Source organism: Tenrec ecaudatus, chromosome 13 (genome assembly GCF_050624435.1).
Source record: "Tenrec ecaudatus isolate mTenEca1 chromosome 13, mTenEca1.hap1, whole genome shotgun sequence".
NCBI classification, from domain to species: Eukaryota; Metazoa; Chordata; class Mammalia; order Afrosoricida; family Tenrecidae; genus Tenrec; species Tenrec ecaudatus.
Window position 1 is genome coordinate 59936441 of NC_134542.1, and position 20437 is coordinate 59956877.

At 49.7% G+C, this 20437-nt stretch overlaps 1 protein-coding gene across 1 annotated transcript in view; it reads left to right on the top strand.

Moving 5' to 3' along the window:
• Positions 1 to 20437, top strand: part of TTN (titin) — a 285763-nt gene that overhangs the window by 235560 nt on the left and 29766 nt on the right. The window contains exons 275-279 of the mRNA XM_075530312.1: positions 20 to 17125; positions 17672 to 17968; positions 18076 to 18663; positions 18758 to 19060; positions 19175 to 19471. Of these exons, the coding sequence (XP_075386427.1) occupies positions 20 to 17125; positions 17672 to 17968; positions 18076 to 18663; positions 18758 to 19060; positions 19175 to 19471 (18591 nt within the window). The remainder of the gene's footprint in view (positions 1 to 19; positions 17126 to 17671; positions 17969 to 18075; positions 18664 to 18757; positions 19061 to 19174; positions 19472 to 20437) is intronic.

The following is a 20437-nucleotide window of genomic DNA, read 5'->3' on the forward strand; positions in this document are numbered from 1 at the left end:
GTTTTGGTTTCTTTTCCAGACCCCCCAGGACCCCCTTCAAATCCCCGCGTCACCGACACTACCAAGAAATCTGCGTCGCTGGCCTGGGGCAAGCCGCATTACGACGGTGGCCTTGAAATCACTGGCTACATTGTGGAGCATCAGAAAGCAGGGGAGGAGGCCTGGACGAAAGACACAACAGGAACCGCCCTCAGGATCACTGAGTTTGTTGTGCCCGATCTTCAGACGAAGGAAAAATACAACTTCAGAATCAGCGCTATCAATGATGCAGGTGTCGGGGAGCCAGCTGTGATTCCAGATGTTGAAATCGTCGAACGGGAAATGGCTCCTGACTTTGAACTAGATGCCGAGCTGCGGAGAACGCTTGTGGTTAGAGCAGGGCTCAGTATCAGAATTTTCGTGCCGATTAAAGGGCGTCCTGCCCCTGAAGTGACATGGACCAAAGATGACATCAACCTTAAAACCCGGGCCAACATCGAAAATACGGAATCATTTACTCTCCTGATCATCCCAGAATGTAACAGATATGACACCGGTAAATTTGTGATGACAATCGAAAACCCTGCTGGCAAGAAAAGTGGCTTTGTTAATGTCAGGGTCTTGGATACGCCAGGACCTGTTCTCAACCTCCGGCCTACTGACATCACAAAGGACAGTGTCACCCTCCACTGGGACCTCCCTCTGATAGACGGGGGCTCCCGGATAACCAACTACATCGTGGAGAAGCGTGAGGTCACACGGAAGTCTTACTCCACGGCCACCACCAAATGTCACAAGTGCACATACAAGGTCACTGGCTTGTCTGAAGGATGCGAGTACTTCTTCCGAGTGATGGCAGAAAACGAATACGGAATTGGTGAGCCAACAGAGACAACAGAGCCCGTCAAAGCCTCCGAAGCACCATCACCTCCAGACAGCCTTAATATCATGGACATAACGAAGAGCACGGTCAGCCTGGCTTGGCCTAAGCCACGACACGACGGGGGCAGTAAGATCACCGGCTATGTGATTGAAGCCCAAAGAAAGGGCTCTGACCAGTGGACCCACATCACAACCGTGAAGGGGTTAGAGTGTGTGGTGCGGAACCTCACGGAAGGGGAGGAATACACCTTCCAAGTGATGGCGGTGAACAGCGCCGGGAGAAGCGCCCCACGGGAAAGCAGACCCGTCACGGTCAAGGAACAGACCATGCTTCCAGAGCTGGATCTCCGCGGCATCTACCAGAAACTGGTCATTGCCAGAGCTGGTGATAACATCAAAGTTGAGATTCCAGTGCTTGGTCGGCCCAAGCCCACGGTTACATGGAAAAAGGGAGAGCAGATCCTTAAACAGACACAGCGCGTCAATGTTGAAAACACTGCAACTTCGACCATCTTAAACATCAATGAATGTCTCAGAAGCGATAGTGGGCCTTATCCACTAACAGCAAGAAACATTGTAGGAGAGGTTGGCGACGTCATTACCGTCCAAGTCCATGATGTCCCAGGACCACCCACTGGACCGATCAAATTTGATGAAGTTTCATCCGATTTCGTAACCTTCTCGTGGGAGCCACCTGAGAATGACGGAGGGGTACCGATAAGCAACTATGTGGTGGAAATGCGACAAACTGACAGTACCACATGGGTAGAGTTAGCAACCACCGTCATACGCACCACCTATAAAGCCACCCGCCTTACTACCGGAATGGAGTATCAATTCCGCATAAAAGCTCAAAACAGATATGGCGTTGGGCCAGGCATCATGTCAACATCCGTAGTTGCCAACTATCCATTTAAGGTTCCTGGGCCTCCTGGCACCCCCCAGGTAACTGCAGTCACCAAAGACTCGATGACAATTAGCTGGCATGAGCCTCTTTCTGATGGGGGAAGCCCCATTTTAGGGTATCACATTGAAAGAAAAGAACGAAATGGAATTCTCTGGCAGACTGTGAGCAAAGCATTAATACCAGGCAACATTTTCAAATCAAGTGGACTTACAGACGGGGTGGCGTATGAGTTCCGCGTGATTGCAGAAAACTTGGCAGGCAAAAGCAAGCCGAGCAAGCCCTCTGAGCCTATGCTTGCATTGGACCCCATCGACCCCCCTGGGAAACCAGTACCGCTCAATATCACTCGCCACACTGTAACACTGAAGTGGGCCAAGCCTGAATATACTGGAGGCTTTAAGATTACAAGTTACATCGTGGAAAAGAGAGACCTTCCTAATGGGCGGTGGCTGAAAGCCAACTTCAGCAACATTTTGGAAAATGAATTTACAGTTAGCGGCCTCACAGAAGATGCTGCATATGAATTCCGTGTGATTGCCAAAAATGCTGCTGGTGCCATGAGTCCACCGTCGGAGCCGTCAGACGCGATCACGTGCCGAGATGACATTGAAGCGCCAAGGATCATGGTGGATGTTAAATTTAAGGACGCCGTCATATTAAAAGCCGGGGACGCCTTCAAGCTGGAAGCGGACGTGTCGGGCCGCCCACCTCCCACAATGGAGTGGACCAAAGATGGAAAAGAGCTTGAAAGCGCCGGAAAATTAGAAATAAAAACGGCAGATTTCTCTACGAATCTGGTGAACAAGGATTCAACACGGAGAGACAGCGGTGCTTATACCCTCACGGCAACTAACCCCGGTGGTTTTGCCAAACACATCTTCAATGTCAAAGTCCTCGACAGACCAGGCCCCCCGGAAGGACCTTTGGCTGTGACCGAAGTGACCTCCGAAAAGTGCGTGTTGTCATGGTTGCCTCCTCTGGATGATGGAGGTGCCTCCATTGATCATTACGTGGTGCAAAAACGGGAGACCAGCAGATTGGCGTGGACCAATGTGGCCTCCGAAGTCCCGCTCACAAAGCTGAAGGTCACCAAACTTTTGAAAGGCAACGAATACATCTTCCGCGTCATGGCTGTAAATAAGTATGGCGTTGGGGAGCCGCTGGAATCACAGCCCGTGCTTGCCGTGAACCCCTATGGACCCCCAGATCCACCCAAAAACCCCGAAGTCACGACCATTACCAAAGATTCCATGATTGTCTGCTGGGGGCATCCCGACTCGGACGGCGGCAGCGAAATCACCAATTACATTGTGGAACGGCGCGATAAAGGTGGGCAACGCTGGGTCAAGTGCAACAAAAGGACTCTTACTGACTTGAGATACAAAGTGTCTGGACTCACCGAAGGTCATGAATATGAGTTCAGGATCATGGCTGAAAATGCTGCTGGCCTGAGTGCGCCCAGTGCCACCAGTCCATTTTACAAAGCCTGTGACACGGTGTTTAAACCTGGCCCCCCGGGCAATCCGCGTGTCCTGGACACAAGCAGATCGTCCATATCGATTGCTTGGAATAAGCCTATCTATGACGGTGGCTCGGAGATCACCGGGTACATGGTTGAGATTGCCCTGCCAGAGGAAGATGAGTGGCACATCGTCACGCCACCCTCCGGGCTCAAGGCAACTTCGTACACCATCACCAACCTCATAGAAAATCAGGAATATAAAATCCGCATCTATGCCATGAATTCTGAAGGAATTGGGGAACCAGCACTGGTCCCTGGAACTCCAAAGGCGGAGGAAAGGATGCTGCCTCCAGAGATCGAACTGGATGCTGACCTGCGCAAAGTTGTCACTATCAGAGCCTGCTGTACCCTGAGACTGTTTGTCCCCATCAAAGGCAGGCCCGCTCCCGAGGTGAAGTGGGCACGCGAGCACGGCGAATCTCTAGATAAAGCCAGCATCGAGTCCACAAGCTCCTACACGCTGCTCATTGTGGGAAATGTGAACCGGTTCGACAGTGGCAAATACATACTCACTGTGGAAAACAGCTCAGGCAGCAAGTCTGCCTTTGTCAACGTGCGAGTGCTAGACACACCGGGCCCTCCTCAGGACCTGAAGGTCAAGGAGGTCACCAAGACGTCGGTCACACTGACGTGGGAGCCTCCGCTCATCGATGGGGGCTCAAAAATAAAGAACTACATTATTGAAAAGCGGGAATCGACCAGAAAAGCCTACTCAACGGTCGCAACAAATTGCCACAAGACCTCCTGGAAGGTGGACCAGCTTCAAGAAGGCTGCAGCTACTATTTCAGGGTTCTGGCCGAAAATGAATATGGCATCGGCCTGCCCGCGGAGACTACGGAGTCCGTGAAAGCCTCAGAAAGACCCCTTCCTCCAGGGAAAATCACTTTGGTGGATGTCACAAGAAACAGCGTGTCGCTCTCTTGGGAGAAACCCGAGCATGACGGAGGCAGCCGCATTCTCGGCTACATTGTGGAGATGCAGAGCAAGGGCAGTGACAAATGGGCCACGTGCGCCACGGTCAAAGTCACGGAGGCCACCATCACGGGATTAATTCAGGGGGAAGAATACTCTTTCCGTGTCTCAGCCCAGAATGAAAAGGGTATCAGTGACCCGAGACAACTGAGCGTGCCGGTGATTGCTAAAGATCTTGTCATCCCACCAGCCTTCAAGCTCCTTTTCAACACCTTCACGGTACTGGCTGGTGAAGACCTAAAAGTTGACGTTCCGTTCATTGGACGTCCTCCCCCGGCTGTGACCTGGCATAAGGACAACGTCCCACTGCGGCAGACCACGAGAGTCAACGCAGAGAGCACAGAAAACAACTCGCTGTTGACAATTAAGGAAGCCTGCCGGGAAGATGTTGGGCACTACGTCGTCAAACTGACCAACTCAGCTGGCGAGGCTACCGAAACCCTTAACGTCATAGTCCTCGACAAGCCAGGGCCTCCGACTGGACCGGTTAAAATGGACGAAGTGACAGCCGACAGTATTACTCTCTCGTGGGGCCCACCAAAGTACGATGGCGGAAGTTCGATCAATAATTACATCGTAGAGAAACGGGACACTTCCACAACCACCTGGCAAATTGTGTCAGCCACCGTTGCCAGGACAACGGTCAAGGCTTGCAGGTTAAAGACTGGGTGTGAGTACCAGTTTAGGGTTGCAGCTGAAAACAGATATGGGAAGAGTACCTATCTCACCTCTGAGCCCGTGGTAGCCCAGTATCCGTTCAAAGTCCCTGGGCCCCCGGGCACGCCATTTGTAGCAGTCTCTTCCAAGGACAGCATGGAAGTCCAGTGGAATGAGCCGGTCAGCGACGGAGGCAGCAAAGTCATTGGCTATCATCTAGAACGCAAGGAGAGAAACAGCATCCTCTGGGTCAAGTTGAACAAAACACCTATCCCCCAAACCAAGTTTAAAACAACGGGCCTGGAAGAAGGCATCGAATACGAATTCAGGGTCTCCGCAGAGAACATAGTAGGCATAGGCAAGCCCAGTAAAGTATCGGAATGCTACGTAGCTCGTGACCCTTGTGATCCACCAGGACGGCCCGAGGCCATCATTGTCACCAGGAATTCGGTGACTCTTCAGTGGAAGAAGCCCACTTACGATGGTGGTAGCAAAATCACTGGTTACGTGGTTGAGAAGAAAGAGCTGCCTGAGGGTCGCTGGATGAAAGCCAGTTTCACTAATATCATCGAGACCCAGTTTGAGGTAACCGGCCTGGTGGAAGACCACAGATATGAGTTCCGGGTGATCGCCCGCAATGCTGCGGGCGTGTTCAGCGAGCCTTCAGAAAGCACTGGTGCGATCACAGCAAGAGACGAGGTAGAGCCGCCGCGGATCAGTCTGGACCCCAAATTCAAAGACACACTGGTACTGCATGCTGGTGAGTCGTTCAAGATTGAGGCAGACGTCCACGGCAAACCAATCCCGGCCATTCAGTGGATCAAGGCCGAACAGCAGCTTGCAAACACCGCCAGATTAGAAATCAAGAGCACCGACTTTGCCACCAGTCTCAGTGTCAAAGACGCAGCGCGAGTCGACAGTGGAAATTACGTGCTGACGGCCAAAAATGTTGCGGGAGAAAGATCCGTTACCGTGAATGTGAAAGTCCTCGACAGACCGGGGCCACCTGAAGGACCCGTTGCCATCTCAGGAGTTACTGCAGAAAAGTGCCTGATAGCTTGGAAGCCCCCACTACAAGACGGTGGCAGCGACATCACAAATTACATTGTGGAAAGGAGAGAGACCAGCCGCTTGGTTTGGACGGTGGTGGACGCCAATGTGCAAACTCTGAGCTGCAAGGTCACAAAGCTCCTGGAAGGCAATGAGTATATTTTCCGTATAATGGCGGTAAACAAATACGGCATCGGCGAACCTCTTGAATCGGAACCTGTATTGGCCAAGAACCCATTTGTAGTGCCAGATGCACCCAAGGCCCCAGAAGTCACAGCAGTGACCAAGGACTCGATGATTGTTGTGTGGGACAGGCCAGCGTCCGACGGTGGCAGTGAGATTCTTGGATATGTTCTTGAAAAACGGGACAAAGAGGGCATTCGATGGTCAAGATGCCACAAGCGTCTGGTTGGGGAGTTGCGCTTGAAAGTCACTGGGCTCATCGAAAATCACAATTATGAATTCAGGGTCTCAGCAGAGAACGCTGCCGGACTTAGCGAGCCCAGCCTGCCTTCCACTTACCAAAAGGCGTGTGATCCTGTTTATAAGCCAGGGCCGCCGAATAACCCCAAAGTCATAGATATTACTAGATCCTCCGTCTTCCTTTCGTGGAGCAAACCAATATACGACGGCGGCTGTGAAATCCAGGGGTATATTGTGGAAAAGTGTGACGTGAGTGTTGGTGAGTGGACAATGTGCACGCCTCCGACCGGAATCAATAAAACAAACATGGAGGTAGACAAGCTGCTGGAAAAGCATGAGTACCACTTCCGGATCTGTGCCGTCAATAAGGCTGGCGTCGGGGAGCACGCTGATGTCCCGGGCCCTGTGATGGTGGAAGAAAAACTGGAAGCGCCCGACATCGATCTCGATCTAGAACTAAGGAAAATTATAAATATAAGGGCCGGTGGCTCCTTACGGCTATTTGTTCCTATTAAAGGCCGTCCCACACCAGAAGTTAAGTGGGGGAAGGCGGACGGCGACATCCGCGATGCAGCCATCATTGATGTCACCAGCAGCTTCACCTCTCTTGTGCTCGACAACGTCAACCGATATGATAGTGGCAAATACACTCTCACCTTAGAAAACAGCAGTGGGTCAAAGTCTGCCTTTGTCACTGTGAGAGTCCTGGACACGCCAAGTCCGCCGGTCAACCTGAAGGTCACAGATATCACCAAAGATTCAGTATCCATTACCTGGGAACCGCCTTTGTTGGATGGGGGATCCAAAATTAAAAATTACATAGTTGAAAAACGTGAGGCCACAAGGAAGTCCTATGCTGCTGTGGTAACAAACTGCCACAAGAATTCCTGGAGAATTGATCAACTCCAAGAAGGTTGCAGTTACTACTTCCGAGTCACCGCTGAGAATGAGTATGGCATCGGCCTGCCGGCCCACACTGCTGATCCAGTCAAGGTTGCTGAAGTCCCACAACCTCCTGGAAAAATAACCGTGGATGACGTCACCAGAAACAGCGTCTCCCTGAGTTGGACCAAGCCGGAACACGACGGCGGCAGTAAAATCATCCAGTACATTGTGGAGATGCAGGCGAAGCACAGTGATAAATGGTCCGAGTGTGCGCGAGTGAAGACCCTTGAAGCAGTGATTACCAACCTAACTCAAGGAGAAGAGTATCTCTTCAGAGTGGTGGCTGTAAACGAAAAGGGACGGAGTGATCCTAGGTCCCTGGCAGTTCCAATAGTCGCTAAAGATCTGGTTATCGAGCCAGACGTCAGGCCTCCGCTGAACAGTTACAGCGTCCAGGTTGGCCAGGATTTGAAAATAGAAGTGCCGATTTCTGGGCGTCCTAAACCAACCGTTACCTGGACGAAAGATGGTCTGCCACTGAAGCAGACCACCCGAATCAATGTCACCGATTCCACTGACCTCACCGTCCTCAGCATTAAGGAAAGTCACAAGGATGACGGTGGACAATATGGAATCACCGTTGCCAATGTTGTTGGCCAGAAAACGGCATCTATTGACATTATAACTCTAGACAAACCCGACCCTCCAAAAGGACCTGTCAGATTTGATGAAGTCAGTGCCGAAAGCATCACCTTATCCTGGAACCCCCCGGTATACACAGGGGGCTGCCAAATCACCAACTACATCGTGCAGAAACGGGATACCACCACCACCGTATGGGACATTGTCTCTGCTACTGTCGCCAGAACGACTCTCAAGGTGACCAAACTGAAAACGGGCACAGAGTACCAGTTCAGAATATTCGCTGAAAACAGATATGGACAAAGCTTTGCCTTGGAGTCAGAGCCCATTGTAGCTCAATATCCCTACAAAGAACCAGGCCCTCCAGGCACACCATTTGCCACAACCATTTCCAAAGACTCCATGGTGGTCCAGTGGCATGAGCCCATTAATAATGGTGGGAGTCCAGTCATAGGTTACCACCTTGAGAGAAAAGAAAGAAATAGTATTTTGTGGACAAAAGTCAACAAGACGATTATTCATGACACCCAATTTAAAGTCCTCAATCTTGAAGAAGGCATTGAGTATGAATTCAGAGTTTATGCTGAAAACATCGTGGGTGTGGGCAAAGCCAGCAAAAATTCCGAGTGCTATGTTGCCAGAGATCCCTGTGACCCACCGGGAACCCCAGAAGCCATAATGGTTAAAAGAAACGAAATCACCTTACAATGGACAAAGCCTGTGTACGATGGTGGCAGCATGATCACAGGCTACATCGTAGAGAAGCGTGACTTGCCTGAGGGTCGTTGGATGAAAGCCAGCTTCACAAACGTCACAGAAACTCAATTTACTGTGTCTGGCCTTACTGAAGATCAAAGATATGAATTCAGAGTCCTTGCAAAGAATGCAGCGGGAACTATAAGTAAGCCCTCCGACAGCACAGGGCCAATCACGGCCAAAGATGAAGTTGAACTCCCTAGAATTTCAATGGATCCCAAATTCAGAGACACCATTGTGGTCAACGCTGGGGAAACGTTCAGGCTCGAGGCTGATGTCCATGGAAAGCCCCTGCCTACCATTGAGTGGTTAAGAGGCGATAAAGAAGTTGAAGAATCTGCCAGATGCGAAATAAAGAACACGGATTGTAAAGCTTTACTGGTTGTAAAAGACGCCATCAGAATTGACGGTGGGCAGTATATTTTAAGAGCTTCCAACGTTGCTGGGTCGAAGTCGTTCCCAGTTAATGTGAAAGTGTTAGACAGACCAGGGCCTCCAGAAGGGCCAGTCCAGGTCACCGGAGTCACCTGTGAAAAATGCACCTTAACTTGGTCTCCCCCACTCCAAGACGGCGGCAGCGACATTTCTCACTACGTTGTTGAGAAGCGAGAAACCAGCCGACTTGCCTGGACGGTTGTGTCTTCAGAGGTGGTGACCAATTCTCTGAAAGTTACCAAACTCTTGGAAGGCAATGAATATGTCTTCCGTATAATGGCGGTCAATAAATATGGTGTTGGAGAGCCGTTAGAGTCTGCACCGGTGCTAATGAAAAACCCATTTGTGCCACCTGGGCCACCGAAAAACCTGGAAGTCACGAACATTGCCAAGGACTCCATGACAGTCTGCTGGAACCGCCCAGATAGTGATGGTGGAAGTGAGATTATTGGTTACATTGTAGAGAAGAGAGACAGGAGTGGCATTCGGTGGATCAAATGTAATAAACGCCGCATTACTGATCTGCGTCTTAGAGTCACGGGATTGACAGAGGACCACGAGTATGAATTCAGAGTCTCTGCGGAAAACGCCGCTGGAGTTGGGGAACCCAGCCCAGCTACGGTTTACTACAAGGCTTGTGATCCGGTATTCAAACCCGGCCCACCCACCAATGCCCACATTGTTGACACCACTAAAAATTCTATTACACTTGCCTGGGGCAAGCCCATCTACGATGGTGGCAGTGAGATCCTGGGATACGTAGTGGAATTCTGTAAGGCAGAAGATGACGACTGGCAAATAGCTACGCCACAGACTGGCCTGAGAGTCACTCGATACGAAATAGCAAAACTCACTGAACACCAAGAGTATAAAATACGAGTGTGTGCCCTCAACAAGGTTGGTTTAGGTGAAGCGGCATCCGTTCCTGGCACGGTGAAGCCAGAAGATAAACTTGAGGCACCCGAACTTGACCTTGACTCTGAATTGAGGAAGGGAATCGTCGTGAGAGCTGGTGGATCTGCCAGGATTCACATCCCATTCAAGGGGCGTCCAACCCCTGAGATCACTTGGTCTCGAGAGGAAGGTGAATTCACAGATAAGGTCCAAATTGAGAAAGGATTGAACTATACCCAACTCTCGATAGATAACTGTGACAGAAACGATGCCGGAAAATACACCCTCACGCTGCAAAACAGCAGTGGAACCAAATCTGCGTTCGTCACTGTGAAAGTGCTCGACACTCCAGGACCCCCCCAGAATCTGGCCGTCAAGGAAGTGAGAAAAGACTACGCCGTTCTCGTGTGGGACCCACCCATTATTGACGGCGGGGCAAAGATCAAGAACTACGTTATCGATAAGCGCGAGTCCACCAGGAAAGCATACGCCAATGTAAGCAGCAAGTGCAACAAAACCAGCTTGAAGGTGGAGAATCTGACGGAGGGAGCCATTTATTACTTCAGAGTCATGGCTGAAAATGAATTCGGCGTGGGTGTGCCGGTGGAGACCGTGGATGCCGTGAAAGCTGCCGAACCTCCTTCTCCACCAGGGAAGGTTACCCTCACGGACGTGTCCCAGACAAGCGCATCCCTGATGTGGGAGAAACCTGAACATGATGGTGGGAGCAGGATCCTCGGGTACGTTGTCGAAATGCTGCCCAAAGGAGCTGAAAAATGGAATGTGGTGGCTGAATCCAAAGCCTGCCAAGCGGTCGTTAGCGGGCTGAGTTCTGGGCAGGAGTATCAGTTCCGGATCAAGGCTTTCAATGAGAAAGGGAAAAGTGATCCCAGAGTGCTCGGTGTCCCGGTCATCGCCAAGGACCTGACGATACCGCCCAGTTTGAAGTTACCGTTTAATACCTATAGTGTCCAAGCTGGAGAAGACCTGAACATCGACATCCCAGTGATAGGCCGACCAAGACCTAAGGTTTCTTGGGTCAAAGATGGTGAGCCTCTTAAACAGACCACAAGAGTAAACGTTGATGAAACAGCTACCTCAACCGTTTTGCACATTAAGGAGAGTAACAAAGACGACTTTGGAAAATACGCCATAACCGCCACAAATAGCGCTGGCACGGCAACAGAAAACCTCAGCGTGATCATCTTGGAAAAGCCCGGACCCCCAGTTGGGCCAGTTCGGTTCGACGAAGTTAGCGCGGACTTTGTGGTGATATCTTGGGAACCTCCAGCGTATACCGGTGGCTGTCAGATCAGCAACTACATTGTCGAGAAGAGAGATACAACCACCACCCACTGGCAGATGGTATCAGCCACCGTTGCCAGAACCACAATTAAAATAACCAAGCTCAAGACCGGCACTGAATACCAGTTTAGAATTTTCGCTGAAAACAGGTATGGCAAAAGTACCTCTCTGGATTCTAAGCCAGTTATTGTACAATATCCCTTTAAGGAACCTGGACCGCCTGGGACTCCCTTTGTGACCTCCATCTCAAAAGATCAAATGCTTGTGCAATGGCACGAGCCAGTGAACGACGGAGGCAGCAAGGTTATCGGTTACCATCTGGAACAGAAAGAAAAGAACAGCATTTTATGGGTCAAGTTAAATAAGACTCCCATTCAAGACACCAAGTTCAAAACCACTGGGCTTGACGAAGGCCTTGAGTATGAGTTCAGAGTCTCTGCTGAGAATATCGTGGGCATCGGTAAGCCCAGCAAAGTATCGGAATGCTTTGTTGCTCGCGATCCATGTGACCCACCTGGTCGCCCTGAAGCCATTGTCATCACCAGAAACAATGTCACGCTGAAGTGGAAAAAACCGACCTATGACGGTGGTAGCGCAATAACGGGTTATATCGTAGAAAAGAAAGATCTGCCTGACGGCCGTTGGATGAAAGCCAGCTTCACTAATGTATTAGAGACAGAATTTACAGTGAGTGGACTTGTAGAAAACCAAAGGTATGAATTTAGAGTAATTGCAAGAAATGCAGCTGGCAACTTCAGTGAGCCCTCTGAAAGTACTGGTGCCATTACTGCGAGAGATGAAATCGATGCACCAAATGCCTCGCTGGATCCAAAATACAAAGATGTCATCGTTGTTCACGCAGGAGAGACTTTCGTTCTTGAAGCCGATATCCGAGGCAAACCTGTACCTGATATTGTTTGGTCAAAAGATGGAAAAGAACTCGAGGAAACAGCTGCTAGGATGGAAATCAAGTCCACTATACAGAGAACCACTCTAGTTGTCAAAGACTGCGTACGCAATGATGGAGGACAATATATTCTGAAACTGAGTAATGTTGGAGGAACGAAGTCTATACCCATCACCGTAAAGGTACTTGACAGGCCAGGGCCACCTGAAGGGCCTCTAAAAGTTTCGGGGGTCACTGCTGAAAAATGCTACCTGGCATGGCACCCACCTCTGCAAGATGGCGGCGCTAATATTTCACATTACATCATTGAAAAGAGAGAGACAAGCAGACTCTCCTGGACCCAAGTTTCCACTGAGGTCCAAGCCCTAAACTACAAAGTCACTAAGCTGCTTCCTGGTAATGAGTACATTTTCCGAGTCATGGCTGTGAACAAGTACGGAATTGGCGAGCCCCTGGAATCCGAACCTGTTTTAGCCTGTAATCCTTATAAGCCCCCAGGTCCTCCTTCCACACCGGAGGTCTCGGCCATCACCAAAGACTCGATGGTAGTCACGTGGGCACGTCCAGTGGATGATGGAGGTGCTGAAATCGAGGGCTATGTTCTCGAAAAACGAGACAAAGAAAGCATCCGATGGACCAAGTGTAACAAGAAAACACTGACAGACCTTCGATTCAGAGTAACTGGCCTGACCGAAGGCCATTCCTATGAGTTCAGAGTTGCTGCTGAAAATGCAGCTGGCGTGGGTGAACCCAGTGAGCCGTCCGTTTTCTATCGTGCCTGTGATGCCCTGTATCCACCAGGCCCACCAAGCAATCCCAAAGTGACAGACACATCCAGATCGTCCGTATCCCTGGCCTGGAACAAGCCCATCTATGATGGCGGTGCCCCGGTGAGAGGTTACATTGTCGAGGTCAAAGAAAACACGGCCGATGAATGGACAACTTGCACTCCCCCTACAGGGCTGCAAGGGAAACAGTTCACCGTGACCAAGCTTAAGGAAAACACTGAATACAACTTCCGTATTTGCGCCATCAACTCCGAAGGTGTCGGGGAACCCGCAACGATACCTGGCTCAGTTGCTGCTCGGGAAAGGATCGAGCCGCCAGAAATAGAGCTTGATGCTGATCTCAGAAAAGTCGTCGTCCTGCGTGCAAGTGCTACGTTGCGCTTATTCGTCACGATCAAAGGTAGACCGGAGCCGGAGGTCAAGTGGGAAAAGGCAGAAGGCACCCTCACCGAGAGGGCCCAGATCGAGGTGACCAGCTCCTACACCATGCTGGTGATTGACAGCGTCACCAGATTTGACAGTGGCCGGTATAATCTGACCCTAGAGAATAACAGCGGCTCCAAAACCGCCTTCGTGAATGTCAGAGTCCTGGACTCACCGAGCGCCCCCGTGAATCTGACTGTGAGAGAGGTGAGGAAAGACGCAGTGACCCTCGCCTGGGAGCCGCCACTCATCGACGGCGGAGCCAAGATCACCAACTACATTGTGGAAAAGCGAGAAACGACGAGGAAGGCCTATGCAACTGTGACAAACAATTGCACTAAGAACACCTTTAAAGTTGAAAACCTGCAAGAAGGGTGTTCGTACTACTTCCGGGTCTTGGCTTCCAACGAATATGGGATTGGCCTGCCGGCTGAGACAACCGAACCCGTTAAAGTGTCGGAACCGCCCCTGCCACCTGGAAGAGTCACTCTTGTCGATGTGACCCGTAATACAGCCACACTGAAGTGGGAGAAGCCGGAAAGTGATGGTGGCAGCAAAATTACTGGCTATGTCGTCGAAATGCAGACAAAGGGAAGTGACAAATGGAGCGCGTGCACACAAGTGAAGACTCTAGAGGCCACTGTGTCGGGGCTGACAGCAGGAGAGGAGTATGTCTTCAGGGTCGCTGCAGTCAATGAGAAAGGAAGAAGTGACCCACGACAACTGGGGGTGCCAGTCATTGCCAGAGACATCGAGATAAAGCCTTCCGTTGAGCTTCCCTTCAACACTTTCCACGTCAAGGCTGGGGAGCAGCTTAAGGTGGATGTGCCCTTCAAAGGAAGACCACAGGCCACGGTCAGCTGGACAAAAGACGGCCAGCTGCTTAAGGAAACCACTCGGGTCAATGTTGTTTCTTCAAAGACTGTAACATCTCTCTCCATTAAGGACGCTTCAAGGGAAGATGTTGGAATGTACGAACTGTGTGTTTCGAACAGTGCTGGCTCCACAACAGTGGCTCTGACTGTCGTCGTTCTTGACAGACCAGGGCCTCCAGGACCCATACAGATCGATGACGTTAGCTGTGACAACGTAACCATTTCCTGGAATCCTCCAGAATACGATGGTGGCTGCCAAATCAGCAATTACGTTGTGGAAAAGCGAGAAACCACTTCTACAACCTGGCAAGTCGTTTCCCAAGCGGTTGCAAGAACATCCATTAAAATAGTTCGCCTGACAACAGGCAGTGAGTATCAGTTCCGTGTGTGTGCAGAAAACCGCTATGGAAAGAGTTCCTACAGTGAATCTTCAGGTGTGGTTGCCGAGTACCCTTTCAGCCCCCCAGGCCCTCCAGGCACTCCCAGAGTGGTGCATGCCACGAAATCGACCATGGTTGTAAGCTGGCAAGTGCCGGTCAATGACGGGGGAAGTCAAGTCATTGGCTATCACCTCGAGTACAAAGAAAGAAGCAGTATTCTTTGGTCGAAAGCGAATAAAATCCTCATCTCCGATACGCAAATGAAGGTGGCCGGCCTTGATGAAGGACTCATGTATGAGTACCGTGTGTATGCTGTGAATATTGCCGGAATTGGCAAATGCAGTAAAACTTGTGAACCGGTGCCTGCACGAGATCCTTGTGACCCTCCTGGGCAACCCGAAGTTACAAACATCACAAGAAAATCAGTGTCACTTAAGTGGTCGAAACCACATTATGATGGTGGGTCGAAGATCACAGGCTACATTATCGAACGCCGTGAGCTACCAGATGGCCGGTGGCTGAAGTGCAATTTTACCAACGTCCTAGAAACGTACTTCGAGGTGACGGAACTCACTGAGGATCAGCGGTATGAATTCCGGGTTTTTGCTCGGAATGCTGCTGACTCAGTTAGCGAGCCATCCGAGTCCACTGGACCTATTACAGTGAAAGATGATGTCGAGGCCCCCAGAATTATGATGGATGTCAAATTCCGAGACCTTATTGTCCTCAAAGCCGGAGAAGTCCTTAAGATCAATGCAGACATCGCAGGGCGGCCTCTGCCAGTCATTTCCTGGGCCAAAGACGGTAAAGAAATCGAAGAAAGGGCAAGAACAGAAATCGTCTCGACAGACTACAATACTTTGCTAACAGTTAAGGACTGTGTAAGGCGAGACACTGGGCAGTACATACTCACCCTGAAGAATGTGGCCGGAACTCGGTCCATGGCAGTTAATTGCAAGGTCCTTGATAAGCCTGGCCCGCCGGCAGGACCGCTGGAAATAAACTGTCTCACTGCTGAGAAATGCTCTCTTTCCTGGGGACGGCCCCAAGAAGACGGTGGTGCCGACATCGACTACTACATCGTAGAAAAACGTGAAACGAGCCATCTGGCATGGACAATGTGTGAAGGGGAGTTAAGGACAACCTCCTGTAAAGTAACCAAGCTGCTCAAAGGCAACGAATACATTTTTAGAGTCACTGGTGTTAATAAATATGGTGTTGGCGAGCCCCTCGAGAGTGTGGCTGTGAAGGCGCTGGATCCATTTACAGTTCCGAGCCCACCAACCTCTTTAGAAATTACATCCGTGACCAAAGACTTCATGACCCTGTGCTGGTCCAGACCCGAAAGTGATGGAGGCAGTGACATCTCTGGATACCTCATTGAAAGGAGGGAGAAGAGCAGCCTGCGGTGGGTGCGTGTCAACAAAAAGCCAGTCTATGACCTGAGGGTGAAGTCAACAGGACTTCGGGAAGGATGTGAATATGAGTATCGGGTTTTTGCAGAAAACGTTGCTGGTCTCAGCCTGCCAAGTGAGACCACTCCCTTGATCCGGGCAGAAGACCCAGTGTTCTTACCATCTCCTCCATCGAAACCCAAAGTTGTGGACTCCAGCAAGACAAGCATAACTATTGGCTGGGTGAAGCCCTTGTTTGATGGCGGGGCCCCAATAACTGGATATACTGTCGAATACAAAAAGTCCGATGAAACTGACTGGACAACGGCCATTCGCAGCTTAAGAGGTACAGAATGTACCGTAAATGGACTGACCACAGGGGCCGAGTATGTTTTCAGAGTGAGCTCCGTCAATAAGGTCGGTGCCAGTGATCCCAGTGACAGCTCCGATCCTCAGATAGTTAAGGAAAGGGAAGAGGAACCTGTGTTTGATCTTGACAGTGAAATGAAGAAGACCTTGATTGTCAAGGCCGGTGCTTCATTCACCATGACGGTGCCTTTCCGAGGAAGACCAGTACCCAACGTCTCCTGGAGCAAGCCTGACACTGATCTCCGTACTAGAGCTTACATTGATTCCACAGACTGCCGTACATCACTTACGATCGAAAATGCCCACAGAAACGACTCTGGAAAGTACACATTGACAATTCAGAATATTTTGAGCTCTGCTTCACTGACTTTAGTTGTCAAAGTTTTAGATTCCCCCGGTCCTCCAGCCAACATTATTGTCCAGGAGGTAACCAAAGAGTCTGCTGTGTTATCCTGGGACCTTCCTGAAAATGATGGTGGCGCCCCAGTGAAGAAGTACCACGTAGAAAAACGTGAGGCCAGTAAGAAAGCGTGGGTCTCTGTGACCAACAACTGTAATCGCCTCTCCTACAAAGTGACCAATTTACAAGAAGGAGCTGTTTATTACTTCAGAGTCACTGGAGAGAATGAATTCGGTGTGGGCGTACCAGCTGAAAGCAAGGAAGGAGTAAAGATTACAGGTAGGCTTTTAAGAACAAGGCAAATTCACATACACCTATTCATTGTGACCATGTCAACAACCCTACTTAGTCATTGTTTAATCTGAATGCTTTGGTTCACATAAAATTAAATCTCTAATAGTTTCATTGCTAAAAAAAAGTCATACAGAATTTGCATGGCTCGAATTGGATAGCATATGTTAGATTTCAGTATATTTGAATTTGACAGCCTATATATAATGTACCAAATCTGTATGACATAGTTCATCTTGGTCTTCCTTTTTATACTCATGATGGAGCTAGGGTAAATTTTATCATTTATCCTGGTCACTTGACTTTTAATTCAAATTCTGTGCCATGTAATGATACTTAGCCTAGGGTTGGCACAGAAACCCGCTCATATTAAACCCGCTCATATTAAACCTGCTCATATTAAAAGTAAGAGAGGCTCAAGTCGCAGTCGCTATGTGACCGTCATTTGACAACACACACACACAGAGAGAGAGAGAAAGAGAGGAAAAGTTGCTGCAATAATCTTTGTTTTCTTTGGATTATTTCCTTTCTTAGAAAAACCAAGCCCACCAGAAAGACTTGGAGTAACGAGTGTATCGAAAGACAGTGTCTCCCTGACCTGGTTGAAACCAGAGCACGATGGCGGAAGCAGAATTATCCACTATGTCGTTGAAGCTCTAGAAAAAGGACAGAAAACCTGGGTGAAATGTGCCTCAGTAAAAGCAACCCACCATGTAGTCTCTGGTCTGAGGGAGAATCATGAATACTTTTTCCGGGTGTTAGCTGAAAATCAAGCCGGTCTGAGTGACCCAAGGGAGCTTCTGCTGCCTGTGCTTATTAAGGAACAACTGGGTATGCCTTAAGTTTATATAGCCACATAATTGGAAATGGTGTGCATTGACTTAACATCCTTTTTAGAAACTCGGGCTCCTCTTCATTTGCCAACCTTTATCTTTCAGAACCACCAGAGATTGATATGAAGAATTTCCCGAGTCACACGGTGTATGTGAGGGCTGGCTCAAACCTGAAAGTGGACATTCCAATTTCTGGGAAACCACTGCCCAAAGTGACCTTGTCAAGAGACGGTGTTCCACTGAAAGCCACCATGAGATTTAATACTGAAATTACCGCCGAGAACCTCACGGTGAACCTCAAAGAAAGTGTTGCTGCTGACGCCGGCAAGTACGAGCTCACGGCTGCCAACTCCAGCGGAACCACCAAGACGTTCCTTAACATCATCGTGCTGGACAGACCTGGGCCTCCCACGGGCCCTGTTGTCATTAGCGACATCACTGAAGAAAGCGTGGTGCTCAAGTGGGAGCCGCCCAAGTATGATGGCGGCAGTCAGGTTACCAATTACATTGTCCTCAAGAGAGAAACAAGTACAGCGGTGTGGACTGAAGTCTCTGCCACCGCAGCAAGAAGTACCATTAAAGTCATGAAACTGACCACGGGAGACGAATACCAATTCCGTATCAAGGCTGAAAACCGCTTCGGCATCAGTGACCACATCGATTCCGCTTGCGTGACTATCAGACTGCCGTACAGTAAGTGGTCGAACTGGTCAAGGTCTTCGGGTTTTCTCTGAGCGTAAATGCTTCCGATGTGCATATTAACCTGTGGGGTTTCTCTCTCTTGTAGCAACGCCGGGACCGCCCTCTACCCCATGGGTTAACAGTGTGACTCGAGAAAGCATCGCTGTGGGCTGGCATGAGCCAGTGTCTAACGGAGGCAGTGCAGTCTTAGGGTACCACTTGGAGATGAAAGACCGCAACAGTATTTTGTGGCAGAAGGTCAACAAAACCGTCATCCGCACAACCCACTTCAAAGTCACGACAATCAATGCTGGGCTTATTTATGAATTTCGAGTGTATGCAGAAAATGCCGCTGGTGTGGGGAAACCAAGCCACGCTTCCGAACCAGTCCTGGCCATTGACGCCTGTGGTATGTTAGTTACCGTAAGAGTGGTAGCTCTGGCCACTGAAAATACGAACCCCATCTCTGGAAAGCCTCCTGTTGACACCAGCGCCACCAACCTGCTTTCTCTTTCTTCCACAGAACCCCCAAGGAACGTTCGGGTTACTGACATTTCGAAGAACACTGTCAGCTTGTCATGGCAACAGCCAGCCTTTGACGGAGGAAGCAAGATCACGGGTTACGTTGTGGAGAGACGGGACCTGCCAGATGGCAGGTGGGCCAAGGCCAGCTTCACCAATGTCATCGAGACTCAATTCACTGTCTCTGGCTTGACTCAAAACTCCCAGTATGAATTCCGCGTCTTTGCTAGGAATGCTGTCGGCTCCATCAGCAATCCATCTGAAATTGCAGGCCCCGTTACCTGCATCGATTCATACGGTAAGCATTTTTGGTCTTTCACTACTACAAGAAATTGAACTTCGTGTTTGTTAACATGTTTTGATGTTCCTACATAGGATGACTTTTACTATGTGACTGAGCTTGTTGTGGAACGTTATGAACTAGTAGTGAGTCTTAGGGAGATTCCTTCACTTCTCTGGGTCTCCGCTTAACCTGTAAACTTGTCACAATTTGGGGGTAGATACGGGTCTTGCAACTTTGTATCGTTCTTGTATTATATGAGCTGGCACTTCCACACTTCCACTTAAAGTCATCAAACATAATTAAAACAATGTTTGAATCCTCAGAAATATACCTGAGGAACTAAGTGAAAGACTAAGCAGAGACTTTGATGATGAGAATGCACTCAGCTGCTCACAATTACGGGCGCTTTTCATGGACTCTGGCCTTACCAGCCTTAAAAGGAACCATTTTAATCAAAGACACTGAGGTTTCCAGACGTTGCACAACTTTTCCCCAGGTCAAGCAGCTTGTTCGTGAGGGGGCTGGGTATTCAACGTCTACATTGCTGTTGGTCCAAAATAGACAGACTTGACCATTCTGGGAAATAATTGCTGTATTCAACTCAATCGTGGTTGCAAAATTACAATTTCCGGAGAGCTAGATACCCTGGAATAACTTCCCCACATATTCTCCACTGTGAAGGAAGAAATGGGGCCACTACAGTGTCTGGGAAAACCATCCATTCCCACCCACAAGCTGACAATCGCAGGACTGCTCTACATGACTCGGGTCCATTTCATTCGGTTTCTCAAGAGCCTCAAGTGGCATGATCGAAAACATGTCACGTGAGCGTATAGCTCTGTGAGAAAAGAATCCAGACTGCCAGGGTCTGGTGAGAACTGCTGAAAGGGGAAACGGAAGAGAACAGGAGACGATTAGAGGAGGGGAAACAAGAGCCTAGAGTGAAAAGAAATGCATCCTGTAGCGTCGCCAGCGATGTTC